The sequence below is a fragment of the Nicotiana tomentosiformis genome, chromosome 9 (genome assembly GCF_000390325.3).
Source record: "Nicotiana tomentosiformis chromosome 9, ASM39032v3, whole genome shotgun sequence".
In the NCBI taxonomy this organism is placed as follows: domain Eukaryota; kingdom Viridiplantae; phylum Streptophyta; class Magnoliopsida; order Solanales; family Solanaceae; genus Nicotiana; species Nicotiana tomentosiformis.
Window position 1 is genome coordinate 15,534,973 of NC_090820.1, and position 21,258 is coordinate 15,556,230.

The following is a 21,258-nucleotide window of genomic DNA, read 5'->3' on the forward strand; positions in this document are numbered from 1 at the left end:
TTCGACTTGATTCCAAAAGGATACGTAGACAGCCTCTCTCTGGGGTTCTGTCATACCAAAACAAAAATCCACATTTCCCCAAATTTGAAACTGGGTAGAAGTTACAACGATTCGACGATGGTTTCGCCTGAAAGGTTTCAAAGTTGTAACTCAATCCAAATCCTTTTTACCCAAATCCTTTTCAAGTCCTTCCGATCAATCGGCAAAGTGATTCAAAATGGGAGAATACAGTTACTTGGATTTGATACAACAAAATGAGAGAAATAAAATAAGAGACTCTTATCGGTGAAAACTCTCATGGGCACCGTAAGGCGATGGTAAGCAGAGAAATTCAAAAATGAGAGTCTTGTTAGTAAAAATTTACAAAGAGCACTATAAGGCGATGGTGAGAAGAGAAAAGAGAGAGGTCAGCTGGTGAAAACCCGCAAAGGGCGCCACTGATCGAAAAGAGGATCCTCACAGTCACTGGCATCGACACAGTCCTGGGCAATGTTTCTCAGTCTCGAGGCAAGAGTTGTGATGAATTTTTGAGAGTTGGACGATTTACATAGATCAGGCATCCAGTCAAAGAGGCATGTCATGTTCATTGAAGTCCGTATACACTCCAAATAAGTCCTTCTTTCTTTTCCCCGAAAGGGATACCTCTCATCTAAATTCATTTGTCCATTCCATTGTTTGCTTTTCTTTGAATCCTTTTCGGTTTAACTATGTTCCAAAACTAAGACAAAGAGGGGACGACAAGACTGATTTACAGGGTTCTCACTTGATACAAGCCAGTATGCAAAAGAAAAGTCACCCAATCTCGGCAGGGGCATCAAGTTGACTCCAACTGGCCATGTTGGTCGATGCTTCGAAATCAAAAACTGTTGAAAGAGGAAATTCAAAGTCAAATGCCCACAAGGGCAAAATAAAAGTTGAAAAGATTAAGTCCCATGTGACTAACCATCATGGCAAAGTCCGGAAAAGCCAGAGGTTCTCCGACGTTAGAAATACAATCGGTATTCAGGAAACAACCGGTTGCAGCTGAAAGGGTTGAGACCAAGTGAGTGAAAAAATCAAGGCTACAAAACCAACCACCGTTTCAAACTAACAAATTGTTCTTTGTTTGAAAAAAATAGAAAACATGTGCAATCCAAAAGCAACCTTGCAAGAAGTAGGTGCAACCAAAAAGAAACTGCGTAAGGGCTAGAAACATATTTGCAGCAATAACTCCAAAAAGGGAAGTCTCCTCCAAAATTCTTTCCCGCATTTACTCATTCTCTGAAATTAAAAAAAAATGATAGATGAAAATGATTTTTTTTTTTTAAAAAAAAAAGAGTTCAAATCATGGTAGTATAGGGTCTCCAATCCCTAGCTGCGTTTTTCCAACATAGGGAATTCACTCCCTAATTGATTTTATTTTATACATAGGGTCTCCACTCCCTAGTCTCTTTCCCAACATAGGATCTTCATTCCCTAGTTGATAATTTTCGAACACAGGGTCTCCACTCCCTAGTTGATGTTTTATTTTAGACATAGGGCCTTCACTCCCTAGTCTCTTTTCCAATATAGGGTCTCCACTCTCTAGTTGATGATTTTCCAATATAGGGTCTCCACTCCCTAGTTGATGATTTTTCAATTTAGGGTCTCCACTCCCTAATCGTTTTTCCAACATAAGGTCTCCACTCCCTAGTTAATACTTTTTAGACATAGGATCTCCACTCCTTAATCGCTTTTTCATCATAGGGTCTCCACTCCCTAGTTGATGATTTTTAGACATAGGGTCTCCAGTCCCTAGTCGTTTTTCCAACATAGGGTCTCCACTCCCTAGTTGATGATTTTTAGACATAGGGTCTCCACTCCCTAGTCCCTTTCCCAACATAGGGTCGCCATTCCCTAGTTGATGATTTTCGAATATAGGGTCTCCACTCCCTAGTTGATATTTTATTTTAGACATAGGGTCTCTACTCCCTAGTCTCTTTTCCAACATAGGGTCTCCACTCTCTAGTTAATGATTTTCCAGTTTAGGGTCTTCACTCCCTAGTTGATGATTTTCCAACATAGGGTCTCCACTCCCTAGTCGTTTTTCCAACATAGGGTCTCCACTCCCTAGTTGATACTTTTTAGACATATGATCTCCACTCCTTAGTCGTTTTTCCAACATAGGGTCTCCACTCCCTAGTTGATGATTTTTAGACATAGGGTCTCCACTCCCTAGTCGCTTTTTCAATATAAGGTCCCTACTCCCTAGTTGCTTTCATTTTTTATATAGGGTATCCGCTCCCTAATCTCTGTTTTCTCAGGGTATACCAATCTTGACCTTTTATTGCTTTCAACAATGAAGTAGTATAGAGTTTTGTTACCAATAACTCACGAAAGTTTCCTAGGGAAAATTGGGGTAGAAAAATTTTATTCGTTTGTTTGTTTTTGGTGTCTGAGCAGGTTTTTACCTCGAGGCACATGGTTCGAGATGACCAAAAAGAAGTCTCAACCAAAATAAAGAAAAGAAAGAGAAAGAAGTGAACTTAAAGTGCAGGAGCGGAGAAAAGATGTGGAATGCCCAAGACATGATTGAACTCACAAGCTTTGCATGTCCCGCCTTGATCCGAAAGGTTGAAGAAGAATGAACCAGCACTTGCAGGTAACAAGCATCAAGATTCAGATCCGAATCTGCATGAAGAACCAGCCAAGACTCAAGATCAAGCTTCAAAAGACCTATAAATAGGAATCTTGTAACTCGTAGCTGGCAGGCTTAGTTAGTCTTTTTTATTTTTGATTTTGGTGTAATGAGGAGCTTAGCAAATAGTAACACCAGCAACAGCAGTGAAATCACAGTTTCATGGTAGTCCCAGCTACCAAAATTTTCATAACTACACTGACCTGATTCCTTTATAGACAAGGATATGGAGGCAATATCTGAAGCAAGATTCGGTCAAACTTTTCAAAATGCTTCCGAATGGACTATCAAACGGGCAAAAATCGCTCGTAATTGCTCACTTTATCTTTGCCCGAAAACTCTTCATGTTTCCGAGCAAAGAGGAGCAGCTGCGAGCACGTGATTTTTACCCGACAAAATATACTCCTACAAAATTCACAAAATAGATTTGTTTTAATTATTTTAATTTTGATAGAATTTTAGGAATTTTTTGTTAATTGTCGTTTGCATTTAGTTGCACATTTAATATTTTAAAATTATAAGAAAATATCAAAAAATGTTTAATTCTTTATTGTATAGAATTTTAGATCTTAATTGCATTTAGAATCTAATTACATGAATTAATTGCATTATTAAACAAATATCACAAAAATACCATAGGCTCTTATATTTTTAGCTTTTAGTTTTAAATTTTTTTTTTTTATTAGTCTTAGGTTAATTAATTATTTAAATATTAGAAAAAGCGAGTAGATTAATTTTGTAAATTAGAGTTAAGTTAGAATTTAATTAGGATTTTTAATCAAATTTGTAGAATTTAAAATGTAAGAAAACAAGAAAAGGAAGAGGTTTTGTTGGGTCGTCTACAAAATGGGCCAAAAGCAATGGCCCAATGCTGTCCAAAATCCACCTCCAGCCCAGACCCTTACAAAAAAGAAAAAAAACGGTCCACCCCTTCAATGACCCAAAACGACCCCGTTTTACCCGTCATAATCCCAGCCCTTCATTAAACTTGATCTAACAGCTGAGAACTGGAATCCCAAACCCCTTAAATCTGTCGGAACCTCCCCCCCTCCTAACCATAGAGACATCCTCACAGTTCCCCCCTTTCACTCTCTGCTTCGCCGCCACAGGAAATCACCTCATGGCGGCGGCACCACTCCAAACCTCCCCAAATTTTCACTCCGTAACCCTTATCTCATCTCATATCTCTTTTTAGATTCCTTCAAAACACCTCAGATTTTCCCAATTTTCAGATCTAAAAATCCCAGAAAAAACCCTATTCATTCTTTGTTGATTATCTATGAAGGTCGGCCCATTTTAGGTTGAAACTGGCCTCAATCGATCACTCTCAATGAGAGCTATTAATTGATGGTGATTTTATTCCATCTCCTTTATTGCCCGAATTTCATCAAACTCAGACCATCGCCCAGTTTTCTTCCGAAAATTTTGTCTCTTTTAAAAATTAGGCTAGCAATTAGCATTGTTATTGTAGAACTTCCTCTTGCATGCTGGAATCCGGGCTTGTTTGCTTTATCGGAGTCAGTGTTTGTTCGAGTTCAACCCAAATAGGTATAATTCATTCCTCTCTTTCTTCGTTTGTCCTTTTACTATTTTTTAGTCCTCTTGATTCTTTGTGAATGTCCGATTTGGTTTAATCTAAATGTTTAGAGTCAGTTTCTACTTGAATTGATTAGTTTAAATTGAATATTATTTTAATTAGCATGCTTTAGTCAAGGATGGACTCGGTGGATTCACGTTTAGTTTTGTGTTGGTTTATTTGTTGTTAATTTGGTTTAGTTAATTGCTGCGTATTAATTGTTTGTTTTTTGTTAAAGTAAAAATAAAGAGCAGTAATTTTGGAATGAATATTGTAAATAATGGGGTAAAAGAAATTGGTAAACAAAAGAAGACATTAGCTAGGATTTGAGGGGGGCTAAAGGAAATAGAATTATAAGAGAATCATTCTGTTAGGTAGTTGAGATATTTCTAGAACAGTGCAGTAGGGATTAAAATGCAAAAGAACAAAGGAATTAAATCAAATTTGGGGGTAAAAAGGGGTAAATTCAGAAGATACAAGGGCTGAAAAAATATCTGAATGAACAGTTGTCCAACAGCTATCCAATTCAGTTTTAAAAGATGTCTTTTCTCCTTATTTTTAGGGACTGCATTCCCCAGAATTATTCCCTCACATTTGCGTATATAAGAGACCTCACACTCCCTCACACACAAGTATTATTTTCTGCATATTCACTCACTCAAAAGAAAACTGATATAAGATGAAATTTGAAAGAAACGTTCTTAGTATTCAACTTCAAAAAATCAAAAAAAAAGGGAAGGAGATACAAAGTTGTTTTCGAATTCTAGCATGTTTGATTGATATTTTTTGGGATCTCAAAAGACTTTCATGCTATTAGGATTGATGTTTTTGCTGGGTTGGAATCTGTTTCCTCTACTTGCCGAACTTGACATCATCTCTACTTCGTTTTTCTTCCTTAACTGATTCATTTCAAAGACTTTATTTGGCTGTGTTAGATTGTTGATATCTTTAGGTATGTAGACTTGTATTCTGCTTTGATTTGTATTTAAGTATGGGCTGTTTTATCTGAAGTTATCTGCTGCATTTGTTTAAATTTATTGTATGTTCGGTTTTTGCACATGAATTGAATGCTTAGCTTTAATATAGTAACTACATGAAGGTTCTGTTATTTTGCCTATGAGAAACATGTTGATTTTGGAGATTTAATGACTAAAAGATGCTGAAAATCCGCTTGTTACAATTAGAATTCAGTTTATGTGTTGTATTAATAGTTATATACTGCTCAATTTGAGATTGGACTGTTGAAATCTAAGTCTCTTTCTTTTCGTGCTAGTAAGATGTGCAAGTTTGGATTCGTGTGATCAAAGATGGTATATCACTGTTGAAGAATTTTATGCCTAGATTACTTTTATTTGAATTGATAGTGAATAGTGTTTCAATACTACTATTTTAGACATGACCCAAATTCTTTTACGTATTAAGTATATGATTGAAACAATATTATTTCTTCATTAGAGTGTTGGCTCACGAAATTAATGGTGTAATTTTGATGTGATGTTGGCATGTGGAGGTTGTCGTTGGATTTGATCACCAGTTGATCAAATCCATTATTGGATAGATTTCGAGTACAAATCGGGTAGTAACAAAGAGAACAAATGCTTATTATAGTTGTAATTTAATTGAAAGGCCATTTAGTTGTAATTTGGGTTTCTCTTTGTATGAACAGTTTCTCTTTAATTCCTGAGTATTTGTTTCTTTTATATATGGTTCGATTCAGTATTATGAATGTTTAAACAAATGCTTCATTCCATCTTTAATAATCAAAAACCAAAGGAGACCAGGCATCTGAAAGTGCACAGTCAAATTGAGTCAATTTGGGCCATAGCCCAACATGTTATCCTAATTTAAAGAGTCCAATGGACTCTAAATTTGTTGGTTCCCTAATTGTTGGCATGCCCTCAATAACCTGTCATCTTTAATACCTGCTAACAACGAATTGGTTAGTCATTTTACAATTTGGTCAAAAATAGATACCTCTTTTGAGTGTTCTTGCACCAATTCAATCTTAGTTAATTAATTATGAGCATCTTTAGACTTTCACTATCGAATCTTACACTCATTCCACAACAAATAATTTTCATAATCCCTGCCTTTTCACAATCATCTCAAATTAGTTTAAATAATTTCAAACATCGGAGTTTACTTTAGGCGCGCAATTAAATTATCACGGCTATGGGTACGGTTCCTGTGGCATAGTCGTGATACATAACTCCCAATTCGGGTGCATATTTCATTTGACCGACCATAACTTCAAATAATAATAAAATAAATATGTTGTAAACTGCGTGTGCATTTCATGTGATGTGATTTGCGATGTGTTCAAAAACAACGAGTGCGCGACATCGCGACTTGTTCAAAAATTTCAAAAATATTAAAGGCGGTTAAAAAATGCACAATAGGCTTAAAACATATAATAAATTAGATAATTAAGCCAATTATTAATAGTTGAGCGACCGTGCTAAAACCACGGAACCCGGGAATGCCTAACACCTTCTCTCAGGTTAACAGAATTCCTTACCCAGTCTTCTGTATTCGCAGACCATAAATAGAGTTAAATTTTCTCGATTTGGAATTTAAAATAAATCGGTGACTTGGGACACTATAAATTATTCCAAGTGGCAACTCTGAATTAAATAAATAATCTCATTTCGAATAATGTCACTTTAATTGGAAAAACTCTCCTATCCCTATCCCCTCGGGAAAAAGGAGGTGTGACAGCTCTGGCGACTCTGCTGGGGAACGAACCCAGAATCTCTGGTTCAGGGTTCAGAATTCGAGCTTAGAATAACTGTTATAATTGGCTTTTGTTTGTTATCTTATTTTTACGTATTTGGGCCTAATGTGCTAATTGTCGCTTTTTACCGCTTTGATATTGATTGAACTGTATATAAAGTGTTATGAAACTCTCTTCTCTCTGAGTCTTTTGAATCTTCTGGGAAGCGTATGCCTCGCGTGGCTTCTTTTCTGTTAGAGTCATATCCTAATTTTAGAATGTGGTACGGACAAGTTGCAAAGCCGGTGAAGCTTCTGTATTCCCGGTACGCTGCCCCCCCCCCCCCCCCCCTGAGTTGTCCGCTCGGGTAAGCCAGGTCTAGAATAATACACCCTAGAATTTAAACTTAGAAAAACATAGCCTCATGCCGGATCCTTAGTAGGAACGTTTGTTTGCATGACGTGCATATTGACTTTGGGGACTCAACACAAGGGTTGGGTCCGTCTAGGACATGTGTACCCAATTTAAAAAGACCATCCCGATGCATCTTATGTGCTACTTGCGCATTTTTTGTGTCGGCTTGCATGTTGACTGGTTTCTAGAATAGGAAAAGAAAAAAAAAGAAAAAAAAACAATAGTGAGAGGCAGGTATTAGAAAAATTCCGAAACTCTACCGAAATTTTGAAAAAGAAAAAGAAAGAAAATAAGCCAATATTTTTAGAAAAGTCATGTTTCCTCTGTTCCGTCAAAACGGACCGAACTACGCGAGTCTGATTCTCACCAGATGTGAGATATGTAGGCAAACCTAATCGGTTCCGGCCTCCAATTTTCAAAAATTTAAAAATATTTTCTTTTAATTCCTTCTTTAGGAGTCTTTTCTTAGAAAATCCAAACAAATAAAAATAATAAAAAAATAAAAAAACTTTAAACCCAAATATATTTTCTTTGTAGAAGTCTTTCATTCGAAAAAAGAAAATAAATCAAATCAAAATACAAAAAAATATTTTCTACCTTTTTTTAGAAGTCTTTCTCCCAAAATTCAAAAACAAAAAAATCAAAATCCAAAAAAATATTTTCTTTCTTTTGAAATTTACAAAACAAAAAATAAATCAAAATCCAATCGAATTATTTGTATATGAGTAAACAAAAAGAGTTAGTTTATTTATTTTATTTATGATCTCCTGAACTACGTAATGATCTGATTCGTGCGCCGCCATGATACGTAGGCAATCCCCATCAGATTCGATCATAGCTAGACAATCTGAGTGAAAAATAAACCGAAATGATAAAGAAAAGGAGAGAAAAAGAAGGAAAATTGAGTGAACAAAAAAGAAAAAAGAGTGAAAACACCAAAAAGAGAAAGGAAACAAATCAGGATTCGAAATTTGAGAAAAAAATATTAAAGCCGGGATGACACACATAGTCGTAGCAACAATATTTAGAAATATTTAACTGTTGAGGTGCATTGCATCCCCAATATGAGATTCCCTATTTGTCAAATGTCTCAAACTGACAAGGTTGTTGTGTGTGCAAGTTTAGAAAGGTCATGTTTGGTGGTTGGTTTTGTTCGTAATCTGGCTTCCCATCCTTCACAAGATACAAAGGCAGTGTTCCTATGCCCTCCGAAAGTCATCTACCAATTATTGATCCTTCTGAGGATAGTCCGGTATCTCTTATCCCACAGTCAGAATCAACAGTTGCTGAAGAAAACAGAAGGTTGCATTGCAGTATGTTAGAGATGTGGGACGCTTGGTCTAATGGCAAAGAACCACCCAGTACAATCCCCGGGTTTCCTAAACTGCTTCCCAGGACAAGCGGAACCTCCAACGTCCCCATTCCCGTAACCAACCCATTCATCCCGATTGGGTACCCCACTATATCAGCTAATTTCACCGATATGCCTTTTGAGGTTTGCCCCCAGGCATTGTTTTCGGGAGTATCTTCTACAGTATTCACCGCACCACCAGTCTCTACTACGGCACAGACAACAGTGCCTAGGCCATGCTTCGAACCGTCAGCTTTCACTTTTCAAGTACCACAATTTCAACTAGACACAGCTCATGTCACCCCAAACCCCTACCCTCAGCACCCGCAATACGAGTCTCCAGTGGAACAGGAAAGAACGGCAAGAAACCCTGAGCACGAAGAAATGGCTCGGAAGATGAAAAGTCTCGAACAAAGTCTTATGAACGTGCAAAGCCTGAGTGGCCAAAAGAGTGTCTCGTACTCCGATCTGTGCTTGTTTCCTCATGTTCATTTTCCCGTTGGCTTTAAAATGCCAAAATTCAAAAAGTACGACGGGCACGGAGACCCGATCGCTCATTTGAAAAGATATTGCAATCAGCTGAAAGGGGCAGGTGGAAAAGAAGAACTTTTGATGGCCTATTTCGGGGAGAGCTTGACGGGAATTGCGTCAGAATGGTACATTGACCTGGACATCTCCCATTGGCATATATGGGACGACTTAGCCCGAGATTTTGTCAGGCAATTTCAATACAATGTTGATATAGCTCTAGATAGGAATTCCCTGACCAATTTCAAGAAGAAAACCGCGGTAAGTTTCCGTGAATACGCTATCAAGTGGCGTGAGCAAGCAGCCAGAGTGAAACCGCCTATGGATGAGACAGAAATGGTCAATGTTTTCTTGCAAGCCCAAGAGGCCGATTACTTTCAGAACATGATGTCTGCCATGGGCAAACCTTTTGCAGAAGCCATAAAAATCGGAGAAATGGTATAAAATAGTTTGAAAACTGGCCGAATCATAAGTTAATCTGCTTTGAGAGCCACCTCCCAAGCCATCCAGAACGGCTCGGGAGGTTTAGCAAATCGAAAGAACCCCACAACACTACTACCCCCCATCAAGATGCAGCATATGCCGTGGCACCGCCTCCCTATGCGGTGATGAATGTCCAACCCTATACACGGCCACAACAGCATTACAACCAAAATCGAGCTCCATTTCCTAGAAATAACCATCCCCACCAAGCTCCATATAACCCCCATCTACCGCAAAACAACTACCAACATAATACACGCCCTCGTGAACCTCCCAGGAGAAACTACTTCACCCATATTGGTGAGTCCTAACTTAGCCTGTTTCCAAAATTAATCCAGATGGGTCTATTGCAACCTGTGCCTCCAAACCGGCAAAATCCGGAATCTCCATCATACCGTCCTGGTACTAGGTGTGCCTATCATTCGGGGGCATAGGGTCATGATACGGAGGATTTTTAGACTCTCAAGAGGGAAATTGAGAATTTGATAGAACAAAAATGAGTGGTACTGAGGGACGAGGAAGTTCCCAATGTGACTAACAATCCATTACCGGATCACAACAACGGGCCGGTCATCGGAATGATTTATGATGATAAAGAGTTTGATCCATCCTTAAAAGACATCATTGCCATTTCCGATTCAGAGGAGAAACCCAAAGCAGCGGCAAAACAAGTCAAAAATGAGAAGAAAATCACTCAAATCTCTCAAGTTGTAGAAAAAGCTGTAGAAGCAAATACTGGGGCAGCACCTTCTAAGGAAAGAACAGCTCATGTTGAACACTCCCAAAAGATTTGAGTAGAGTAAATCACACTAAATGTGCCAAATTTGTATGTGTCAAAAGGGACTTATATGTTACGGGGGGCGGTCATTTCACCAAGGCCGACTGAGCCCGTGGTTATTAGTCGCGCACCGCAGAGCCCTATAAGAGACCCCACTGTAGTCCCCTGGAATTATAGCAAAACAATGGTTACTTACAAAGGGAAAGAGATTATGGGAGAGGTGAACGAAATGAACCAATCTAGGAAGTACCACAACCCAGAAGAGCTAAAGAAGTTAAAACTGAACAATGATAAACAGTTTCCGCCCAAGAAGCCTGTGAGCGCTGAAGAAGCAAAAGAAGTTTTCCGAAAAATGAAAACTTCAGAACATGCCATAGTTGATCAACTCCGGAAGATTCCTTCATGGGTTTCATTTTTATCCCCGTTGTTGAGCTCAAATGAACATCAGAAAGTTACTTTTGAAAACATTGAACGAGGCATATATCCCGGTTGAAACTTCAGTTGAACAGTTGGAGAGAATGGCAAAACGATTCTTCGAAGTAAACAGGATTTCTTTCAGCCGCGATGATTTGCCCCCAGAGGGAGCTGCCCACAACAAAGCCCTTCACTTGACTGTCAAATGCGAAGGTTATTATATGAAGATAGTCATGCTAGATGGCGGGTCCGGGGTCTACATTTGCCCCATCTCTACGCTCCAGGGGATGGAAATTGGAATAGAAAGAATTCGACCAAACAATGTCTGTGTGCGCACTTTTGATGGTGTCAAGCGAGACACAATAGGGGAAATTGATTTGATTTTGACCATTGGCCATGTGGACTTCGAAGTGACTTTCCAGGTTTTGGACATGGATACTTCATATAATTTTCTCCTAGGAAGACCATGGATTCACGCTGCAGGAGCTGTGCCCTCCACTCTCTATCAAATGGTCAAATTTGAGTATGAAAACCAAGAAATTGTTGTCCATGGGGAGGATGAACAGTCCATTTATAGGGACCCTTCAGTCCCGTGTCTCGAAGCTAGAGAAGGAAGTGAGCACATTGTCTACCAAGCCTTCGAAATTGTGGTCGCTAACCAATGCGAAGAAGGGGCCCCGTTCCCTCAACCTTTCTTATCTAGTGCCTCAGTCATGGTCGCTACTAAAAGGATTAGACATAGGTACAAGCCCGAAAAATGGCTCGGGGTATCTTTACAAGGCATAACAGAGCCCATCGCTTCGATCGTCAATGAGAAGTTCTTCGGTGTAGGTTTTTGAGCTACAGAGGCCGACAGAAAATGGGCTAATGAGTGCAAGAAAAATGGGTGGGTCCTTCCCCAGCCCGTTCCGTATCTCTCCAAGTCATTCGTTAAACCCAAATATGCGGAAGAAGAAGAAGAAGAAGAAGAAGAAGAAGAAGAAGAGATTGAGGATATTTGTGAAGCCATGAAATAAATGCTATACGAGTCCCACATGGCCCAGCCGGGGGAAGGCACGAGCACTGTTGAGGTGTTGTACATGGGACCAAATGCCAAGCTTCAGAATTGGAAGGCTACCCCATTTCCTGTTAGGCGGGAATCCCGGTAGTCCAGTCTTTCTATCTTTTCTACATTAAGAGTTATTTCAGGGTGTAACTCAAATATTTTTTATTTTATTGTCTTTTGATTTCGATGTAAACCCTCTTATATTCAATTCAATGAAATGAAATCAATATTTCATCGTAAATGGATGTCTCCTTTTTCTTTATTCTGATTCTGCTATTTTTCTTTTTGTTTTTTTCAGTTCTAATAATGCGAACTTAAATAACATGACATGCTTGCGGACTTCGTGTCCAGATCCTAAAATGTTGTCTAACTGTGAAATAATGAATCAAGAACTGGAATATGACGAAGATGAGGCTTTTGGGGAAATAAATCGAGAAATGGAACAATTTGAGAATAAGCCTAAGCCAAACTTAAATAAAATTAAGCCAATTAATTTGGGTAGTCCAGAAGAGGGTCGGGAAACCATGATAAGCATTCACGCCGATGAAAGAACTAAAGAAGCATTGATCCGACATTTGTTTGAATTCAAAGACATGTTTGCATGGTCCTATGATGATATGCTAGTGCTGAGTGTCGATTTGGTGGTGCATAAATTGCCAACTTATCCCGGTTATCCACCCGTCCAACAAAAGCAGAGAAAGTTTAAAACAGACATCAGTGATAAGATCAAAGAAGAAGTCACCAAATAATTGAAAGCTGGTGTGATCCGAGTGGTCCGATACACCACCTGGTTGGCTAATGTGGTCCCAGTACCAAAGAAAGACGGGAAAACTCGAGTGTGTGTTGATTATTGGAATTTAAACAAAGCAAGCCCCAAGGACAACTTCCCATTGCCAAATATCCACATTCTTGTTGCCAATTGTGCCAAACATGAGATACAGTCTTTCGTGTATTGTTATGCTGGATATAACCAGGTTCTGATGGATGAAGAAGACGCAGAAAAGATGGCTTTCACCACACCTTGGGACACTTACTTATACAGGGTCATGCCATTTGGTCTGAAAAACGCTGGGACAACCTACATGAGAGCTATGACTGCCTTCCATGACATAATGCACCAGGAAATTGAGGTATATGTGGATGATGTAATCATTAAATCTAGAACGCAAGAAGACCATGTGCGGGATTTGAGAAAATTCTTTGAGCGTCTATGCAGGTATGACTTGAAATTGAATCTAGCTAAATGTGCATTCAGAGTTCCATCTGGGAAACTTCTAGGGTTTATAGTTAGTCGGTGGGGTATCGAGATAGATCCAACAAATATAAAGTCTATTCGGGATTTGCCACCTCTGAGAACCAAGAAAGAGGTCATGAGTCTACTGGGAAGATTGAATTACATCAGCACGTTTATTGCTCAGCTTACTACCTCGTGTGTGCCCATATTTAAGTTGCTGAAGAAAGATGCAGCGATCAAATGGACAAATGAATGTCAAGAGGCTTTTGATAAGATCAAAGAATATCTGTCAAATCCGCCAGTGTTGGTTCCACCCGAGCCAGGAAGACCTTTGTTCTTGTATCTAACAGTCTTGGAAAATTCCTTCGGTTGTGTCCTGGGGCAACATGATGTGACCGGGAAAAGAGAGCAGTCCATATACTACTTGAGCAAGAAGTTTACCAGTTATGAAGCCAAGTATACTTTGTTGGAAACAACTTGTTGCGCCCTAACTTAGGTCGCCCAGAAGCTCAGACATTATCTGTTGGCCTACACCACATATCTCATAACTAGAATGGATCCCCTGAAGTACATATTCCAAAAACCAATGCCCACGGGAAGGTTACCAAAATGGAAAATCCTGCACACTGTGTTCGACATTGTCTATGTCACCCGCATGAGGATGAAAGATCAAGCCCTGGCGGATCATCTAGATGAGAACTCGGTTGATGATGAACACCAGCCCCTAAGTACATACTTTCCGGACGAGGAAGTAAACTCAGTTAAAATAATTCCAGAGGACACAAATGCTTGGAAAATGTTCTTTGATGGAGCTGTAAATGCAAAAAGTGTCGGGATTGAGGCAATTTTGATTTCACCCACTAGTCAGCACTATCCGGCACAGCCCGGATTCGATTTTTGTGTACGAACAACACTGCTGAATATGAAGCTTTCATCATGGGCATGAACATGGCAGTTGATCTGGATGTTGAGGAGTTGTTAATCATGGGAGATTCTGACTTGATTATCCGGCAAGCTCAGGGCGAATGGGAAATTCTAGACATCAAGCTTATCCTATACAGGCAACATGTGGAAGATCTTAGAAAATGGTTCAAGTCCGTCAAGTTCAGGTATATTCCTCGATTCCACAACGAGTTAGCTGATGCATTAGCTACTTTAGCCTCAATGCTGCCGTATCCGGGCAACGTCCATATTGACCCGCTGGAAATCCAAATTTGAGAAAGGCATGGTTATTTTAATGCAATTGAAATAGAACCAAATGTCCATCCATGGTATCATGATATCAAAAGGTTTTTAAAAACAAAGGAGTATCCTGAACAGGCCAGTGGAGATCAAAAGAGAACTATCAGAAGACTTTCCAGCAGTTTCTTCTTGAGCAGAGAAGTATTGTACAAAAGAACTCCAGATTTGAATCTTTTAAGGTGTGTAGATGCCCGGGAAGCTGAAAAGATCATGAACGAAGTGCATTCAGGAGTATGCGGGCCTCATATGAACGGATATGTCCTTACAAAGAAAATCCTTCGGACAGGTTATTACTGGATGACCATGGAAAAGGATTGCTTCAGTTTTGTCCGGAAAAGCCATCAGTGTCAGATACACAGTGACCTGAATCATGCACCGCCTTCATAGTTGCATCCTATGTTAGCACCTTGGTCGTTCGTTGCCTGTGGTATGGATGTCATTGGGCCAATCGAGCCGAAAGCTTCAAATGGGCACAGATTCATCTTGGTTGCCATTGATTATTTCACAAAGTGGGTTGAAGCAGTCACTTTCAAAGCCGTCACCAAGAAAGCGGTGGTGGACTTCGTGTATTCCAATATTATTTGTCATTTTGATATTCCTAAAACTATCATTACGGATAATATTCCAAATCTGAACAGCCACTTGATGAGGGAGGTATGCGAACAATTTAAGATTACGCATCAAAACTCTACCCCTTATCGACCCAAAGCTAATGGCGTCGTTGAAGCTGCAAACAAGAATATCAAGAAGATCCTCAGGAAAATGATTCAAAGTTCTAGACATTGGCATGAAAAGCTGCCTTTTGCATTATTGGGATATCGCACAACCGTGCGCACATCAGTTGGGGACACGCCCTATTTATTGGTTTATGGCACTGAAGCTGTAATACCTGCAGAAGTTGAGATTCCCTCTTTTCGAATCATTGTTGAAGCTGAGATTGAGGATAATGAATGGGTCAAGACCCGGTTGGAACAATTAACTATGATTGATGAAAAGCGGATGGCCGCAGTTTGCCACGAGCAGTTATACCAACAAAGAATGGCTCGTTCCTACAACAAGAAAGTACGGCCCAAGAAATTTGAAGTGGGGAAACTCGTTTTGAGACGTATTCTCCCCCATCATGAAGAATCAAAAGGAAAATTTGCTCCAAATTGGAAAGGTCCTTACATTATAAGAAAGGTTTTGCCGAGGGGAGCGCTGTATTTGGAAGATATCGGAGGAAATGACCCAGAAGCAGCTGTCAATTCAGATGCGGTCAAAAGGTATTACATTTGACCCTTCACGCAATTCTAACATGCTCCGATTGGGATGACGAAAGCTTTCATTCTCGCTACCCAAACACTACCAACCCTTGCAAACACCTTTGAGCCGGTTCCCTTTCTTTGATTACCCTCTTTGGAACCTGAAAGTTATCATAAAAAAAATCAAAAAATAGAAGTTCTTTGAACTACGTTTGATTTGATTCCGAAAGGATACGTAGACAGCCTCTCTCTGGGGTTCTGTCACACCAAAACAAAAATCAATATTTCCCCAAAGTTGAAACTGGGGTAGAAGTTATAACGATTCAGCGATGGTTTCGCCTGAAAGGTTCCAAAGTTGTAACTCAATCCAAATCCTTTTTACCCAAGAAAAGTCAATATGCAAAAGAAAAGTCACCCAATCTCGGCAGGGGCATCAAGTCGACTCCAACTGGCCATGTTGGCCGATGTTTCGAAATCAAAAACTGTTGAAAGAGGGAATTAAAAGTCAAATGCCCACAAGGGCAAAATAAAAGTTGAAAAGATTAAGTCCCACGTGACTAACCATCATGGCAAAGTCCGAAAAAGCTAGAGGTTCTCCGAGGTTAGAAATGCAATCGGTATTCAGGAAACAACTGGTTACAGCTGAAAGGGACGAGACCAAGTGAGTGAAAAAATCAAGGCCACAAAAACCAACCACCGTTTCAAACTAACAAATTGTTCTTTGTTTGAAAAAAACAGAAAACATGTGCAATCCAAAAGCAACCTTACAAGAAGCAGGTGCAACCAAAAAGAAACTGTGTAAGGGCTAGAAACATATTTGCAGCAACAACTCCAAAAAGGGAAGTCAACTCCAAAATTCTTTACCGCATTTACTCATTCTCTAAAATAAAAAAAATAAAAAAAATGATGATGAAAATGATTATAAAAAAATAAAAATAAAAGAGTTCAAAATCATGGTAGTATAGGGTCTCTAATCCCTAGCTGCGTTTTTCCAACATAGTTTCTTCACTCCCTAATTGATTTTATTTTAGACATAGGGTCTCCACTCCCTAGTCTCTTTACCAACATAGGGTCTCCATTCTCTAGTTGATGATTTTTGAAATAGGGTCTCCACTCCCTAGTTGATGTTTTATTTTAAACATAGGGTCTCCACTCCCTAGTCTCTTTTCCAACATAGGGTCTCCATTCTCTAGTTGATGATTTTCCAATATAGGGCCTTTACTCCCTAGTTGATGATTTTCCAGCATAGGGTCTCCACTCCCTAGTCGCTTTTCTAACATAGGGTCTCCACTCCCTAGTTGATGATATTTTAGACATGGGGTCTCCACGCCCTAGTCTCTTTTCCAACATAGGGTCTCCATTCCCTAGTTGATGATTTTCCAACATAGGGTCTACACTCCCTAGTTGATGATTTTTAGACATAGGGTCTCCACTCCCTAGTCGTTTTTCCAACATAGGGTCTCCACTCCCTAGTTGATGATTTTCCAACATAGGGTCTCCACTCCCTAATTGATAATTTTTAGACATGGGGTCTCCACTCCCTAGTCATTTTTCCAACATAGGGTCTCCACTCCCTAGTTGATGATTTTCCAACATAGGGTCTCCACTCCCTAGTTGATGATATTTTAGATATAGAGTCTCCACTCCCTAGTCTCTTTTCCAGCATAGGGTCTCCACACCCTAGTTGATGATTTTCCAACATAGGGTCTCCACTCCCTAGTTGATGATTTTTAGACATAGGATCCCCACTCCTTAGTCGCTTTTCCAACATAGGGTCTCCACTCCCTAGTTGATGATTTTTATACATAGGGTCTCCACTCCCTAGTCGATTTTTCAACATATGGTCTTCACTCCCTAGTCGATGATTTTTAGACATAGGGTCTCCACTCCCTAATCGTTTTTCCAACATAGGGTCTCTACTCCCTAGTTGATGATTCTTTAGACATATGCCTCCACTCCCTAGTCTCTTTTTCAAGATAAGGTCCTCACTCCCTAGTTGCTTTCATTTTTAATATAGGGTATCCTCTCCCTAGTCGCTTTTCCAACATAGGGTCTTCACTCCCTAGTTGATGATTTTCCAACATAGGGTCTCCACTCCCTAGTTGATAATTTTTAGACATTAGGGTCTCCACTCCCTAGTCGCTTTTCCAACATAGGGTCTTCATTCCCTAGTTGATGATTTTTAGACATAAGGTTTCCACTCCCTAGTCTCTTTTCCAACATAGGGTCTCCACTCCTTAGTTGATGATTTTCCAACATAGGGTCTCCACTCCCTAGTTGATAATTTTTCAATCTAGGGTCTCCACTCCCTAGTTGATGATATTTTAGATATAGAGTCTCCACTCCCTAGTCTCTTTTCCAGCATAGGGTCTCCACTCCCTAGTTGATGATTTTTCAACATTTTAGATATAGAGTCTCCATTCCCTAGTGGAGGCCATGTTGGCTGATGCTTCGAAATCAAAAATTGTTGAAAGAGGAAATTCAAAGTCAAATGCCCACAAGGGCAAAATAAAAGTTGAAAAGATTAAGTCCCACATGACTAACCATCATGGCAAAGTTCGGAAAAGCTAGAGGTTCTCCGAGGTTAGAAATGGAATCGGTATTCAGGAAACAACCGGTTGCAGCTGAAAGGGCCGAGACCAAGTGAGTGAAAAAATCAAGGCTACAAAACCAACCACCATTTCAAACTAACAAATTGTTCTTTGTTTGAAAAAAAACAAAAAACATGTGCAATCCAAAAGCAACCTTGCAAAAAGCAGGTGCAACCAAAAAGAAACTGTGTAAGGCCTAGAAACATATTTGCAGCAATAACTCCAAAAAGGGAAGTCTCCTCCAAAATTCTTTCCCGCATTTACTCATTCTCTGAAATAAAAGAAATAATAAATAAAAAAAATGATAGATGAAAATGATTTTAAAAAAAAAAAAAAGAGTTCAAAATCATGGTAGTATAGGGTCTCCAATCCCTAGCTGCGTTTTTCCAACATAGGGTCTTCACTCCCTAATTGATTTTATTTTAGATATAGGGTCTTTACTCCCTAGTCTCTTTCCCAACATAGGGTCTTCATTCCCTATTTGATGATTTTCGAACATAGGGTCTCCACTCCCTAGTTGATATTTTATTTTAGACATATGGTCTCCACTCCCTAGTCTCTTTTCCAACATAGGGTCTCCACTCTCTAGTTGATAATTTTTCAATATAGGGTCTTCACTCCCTAGTTGATAATTTTCCAACATAAGGTCTCCACTCCCTAATCATTTTTCCAACATAGGGTCTCCACTCCCTAGTTGATACTTTTTAGACATAGGATCTCCACTCCTTAGTCGATTTTCCAACATAGGGTCTCCACTCCCTAGTTGATGATTTTTAGACATAGAGTCTCCACTCCCTAGTCGCTTTTCCAACATAGGGTCTCCACTCCCTAGTTGATGCTTTTTAGACATAGGATCTCCACTCCTTAGTCTCTTTTCCAACATAGGGTCTCCACTCCCTAGTTGATAATTTTTAGACATAGGGTCTCCACTCCCTAGTCGCTTTTCCAACATAAGGTCCCTACTCCCTAGTTGCTTTCATTTTTGATATAGGGTATCCACTCCCTAATCTCTGTTTTCTCAGGGTATACCAATCCTAACCTTTTATTGCTTTCAACAATGAAGTAGTATAGAGTTTTGTTACCAATAACTCACGAAAGTTTCCTAGTGAAAACCGGGGCAGAAAATTTCATTCGTTTGTTTGTTTTTGGTGTCTGAGCAGGTTTTTACCTCGAGGCACATGGTTCGAGATGACCAAAAAGAAGCCTCAATCCAAAATAAAGAAAAGAAAGAGAAAGAAGTGAACTCAAAGTGCAGGAGCGGAGAAAATATGTGGAATGCCCAAGACATGATTGAACTCACAAGCTTTGCATGTCCCGCCTTGATCCGAAAGGTTGAAGAAGAATGAACCAGCACTTGCAGGTAACAAGCATCAAGATTCAGATCCGAATCTGCATGAAGAACCAGCCAAGACTCAAGATCAAGCTTCAAAAGACCTATAAATAGGAATCTTGAAACTCGTAGCTGGCAGGCTTAGTTAGTCTTTTCATTTTTGATTTTGGTGTAATGAGGAGCTTAGCAAACAGTAACACCAGCAACAGCAGTGAAATCATAGTTTCATGGTAGTCCCAGCTACCAAAATTTCCAGAACTATACTGACCTAATTCCTTTATAGCCAAGGATATGTAGGCAACCTCCGAAGCAAGGTTCGGTCAAACTTTTCAAAATGCTTCCGAATGGACTGTCAAACGGGCAAAAATCGCTCGTAATTGCTCACTTTAACTTTGCCCGAAAACTCTTCATGTTTCCGAGCAAAGAGGAGCAGGTGCGAGCACCTGATTTTTACCCGACAAAATATACTCCTACAAAATTCACAAAAATAGATTTGTTTTAATTATTTTAATTTTGATAGAATTTTAGGAATTTCTTGTTATTTTCCGTCTGCATTTAGTTGCACATTTAATATTTTAAAATTATGAAAAAATATTTAATTCTTCATTGTATAGCATTTTAGATCTTAATTGCATTTAGAATCTAATTACATAAATTAATTGTATTATTAAACAAATATCACAAAAATACCATAGGCTCTTATATTTTTAGCTTTTAGTTTTAAATTATTTATTTTCTTTCATAAGTCTTAGGTTAATTAATTATTTAAATATTAGAAAAAGTGAGTAGATTAATTTTGTAAATTAGAGTTAAGTTAGAATTTAATTAGGATTTTTAATCAAATTTGTAGAATTTAAAATGAAAGAAAACAAGGAAAAGAAGAGGTTTTGCTGGGTCGACTGCAAAATGGGCCAAAAGCAATAGCCCAATGCTGTCCAAAATCCACCTCCAGCCCAGACCCTTACCAAAAAAAAAAAAAAAAAAATGGGTCCACCCCTTCAATGACCCAAAACGACCCCGTTTTACCCGTCCTAATCCCAGCCCTTCATTAAACTTGATCCAACGGCTGAGAACTGGAATCCCAAACCCCTTAAATCTGTCGGAACCTCCCCCCCTCCTAACCATAGACAACCCTAGAGACATCCTCACAGTTCCCCCCTTTCACTCTCTGCTTCGCCGCCACCGAAAATCGCCTAACGGCGGCGGCACCACTCCAAACCTCCCCAAATTTTCAACTTGTAACCCTTATCTTCCCCTCATCTCATATCTCTTTTTAGATTCCTTCAAAACACCCCAGATTTCCCCAATTTTCAAATCTAAAAGCCCCAGAAAAAACCCTATTCGTTCTTTGTTGATTATCTATGAAGGTCGGCCCATTTTAGGTTGAAACCGGCCTCAATCGATCACTCTCAATGAGAGCTATTGATTGATGGTGATTTTATTCCGTCTCCTTCATTGTCCGAATTTCATCAAACTCAAACCACCGCCCAATTTTCTTCCTAAAATTTCGTCTCTTTTAAAAATCCGGCTCGCAATTAGCATTGCTAGTGTAGCAATTCCTCTTGCACGCTGGAATCTGGTCCTGTTTGCTTTACCGGAGTCAGTGTTTGTTCGAGTTCAACCCAAATAGGTATAATTCATTTCTCTCTTTCTTCGTTTGTC

The 21,258-nt window shown here is 39.3% G+C and overlaps 1 protein-coding gene across 1 annotated transcript; it reads left to right on the plus strand.

Annotated features, from left to right (window-relative positions):
- Positions 1–8,560: 8,560 nt before the first annotated feature.
- On the plus strand, positions 8,561–9,682 carry LOC138898424 (uncharacterized). Its single transcript, XM_070184489.1, has one exon. The coding sequence runs from the start codon at positions 8,561–8,563 to the stop codon at positions 9,680–9,682; it is 1,122 nt and encodes a 373-aa protein (XP_070040590.1).
- The last annotated feature ends 11,576 nt before the right edge of the window (positions 9,683–21,258 follow it).

Coding starts and splice junctions, on each gene's coding strand:
- LOC138898424 (XM_070184489.1), top strand. CDS start 8,561: ATGCCCTCCGAAAGTCATCTACCAATTATTGATCCTTCTGAGGATAGT.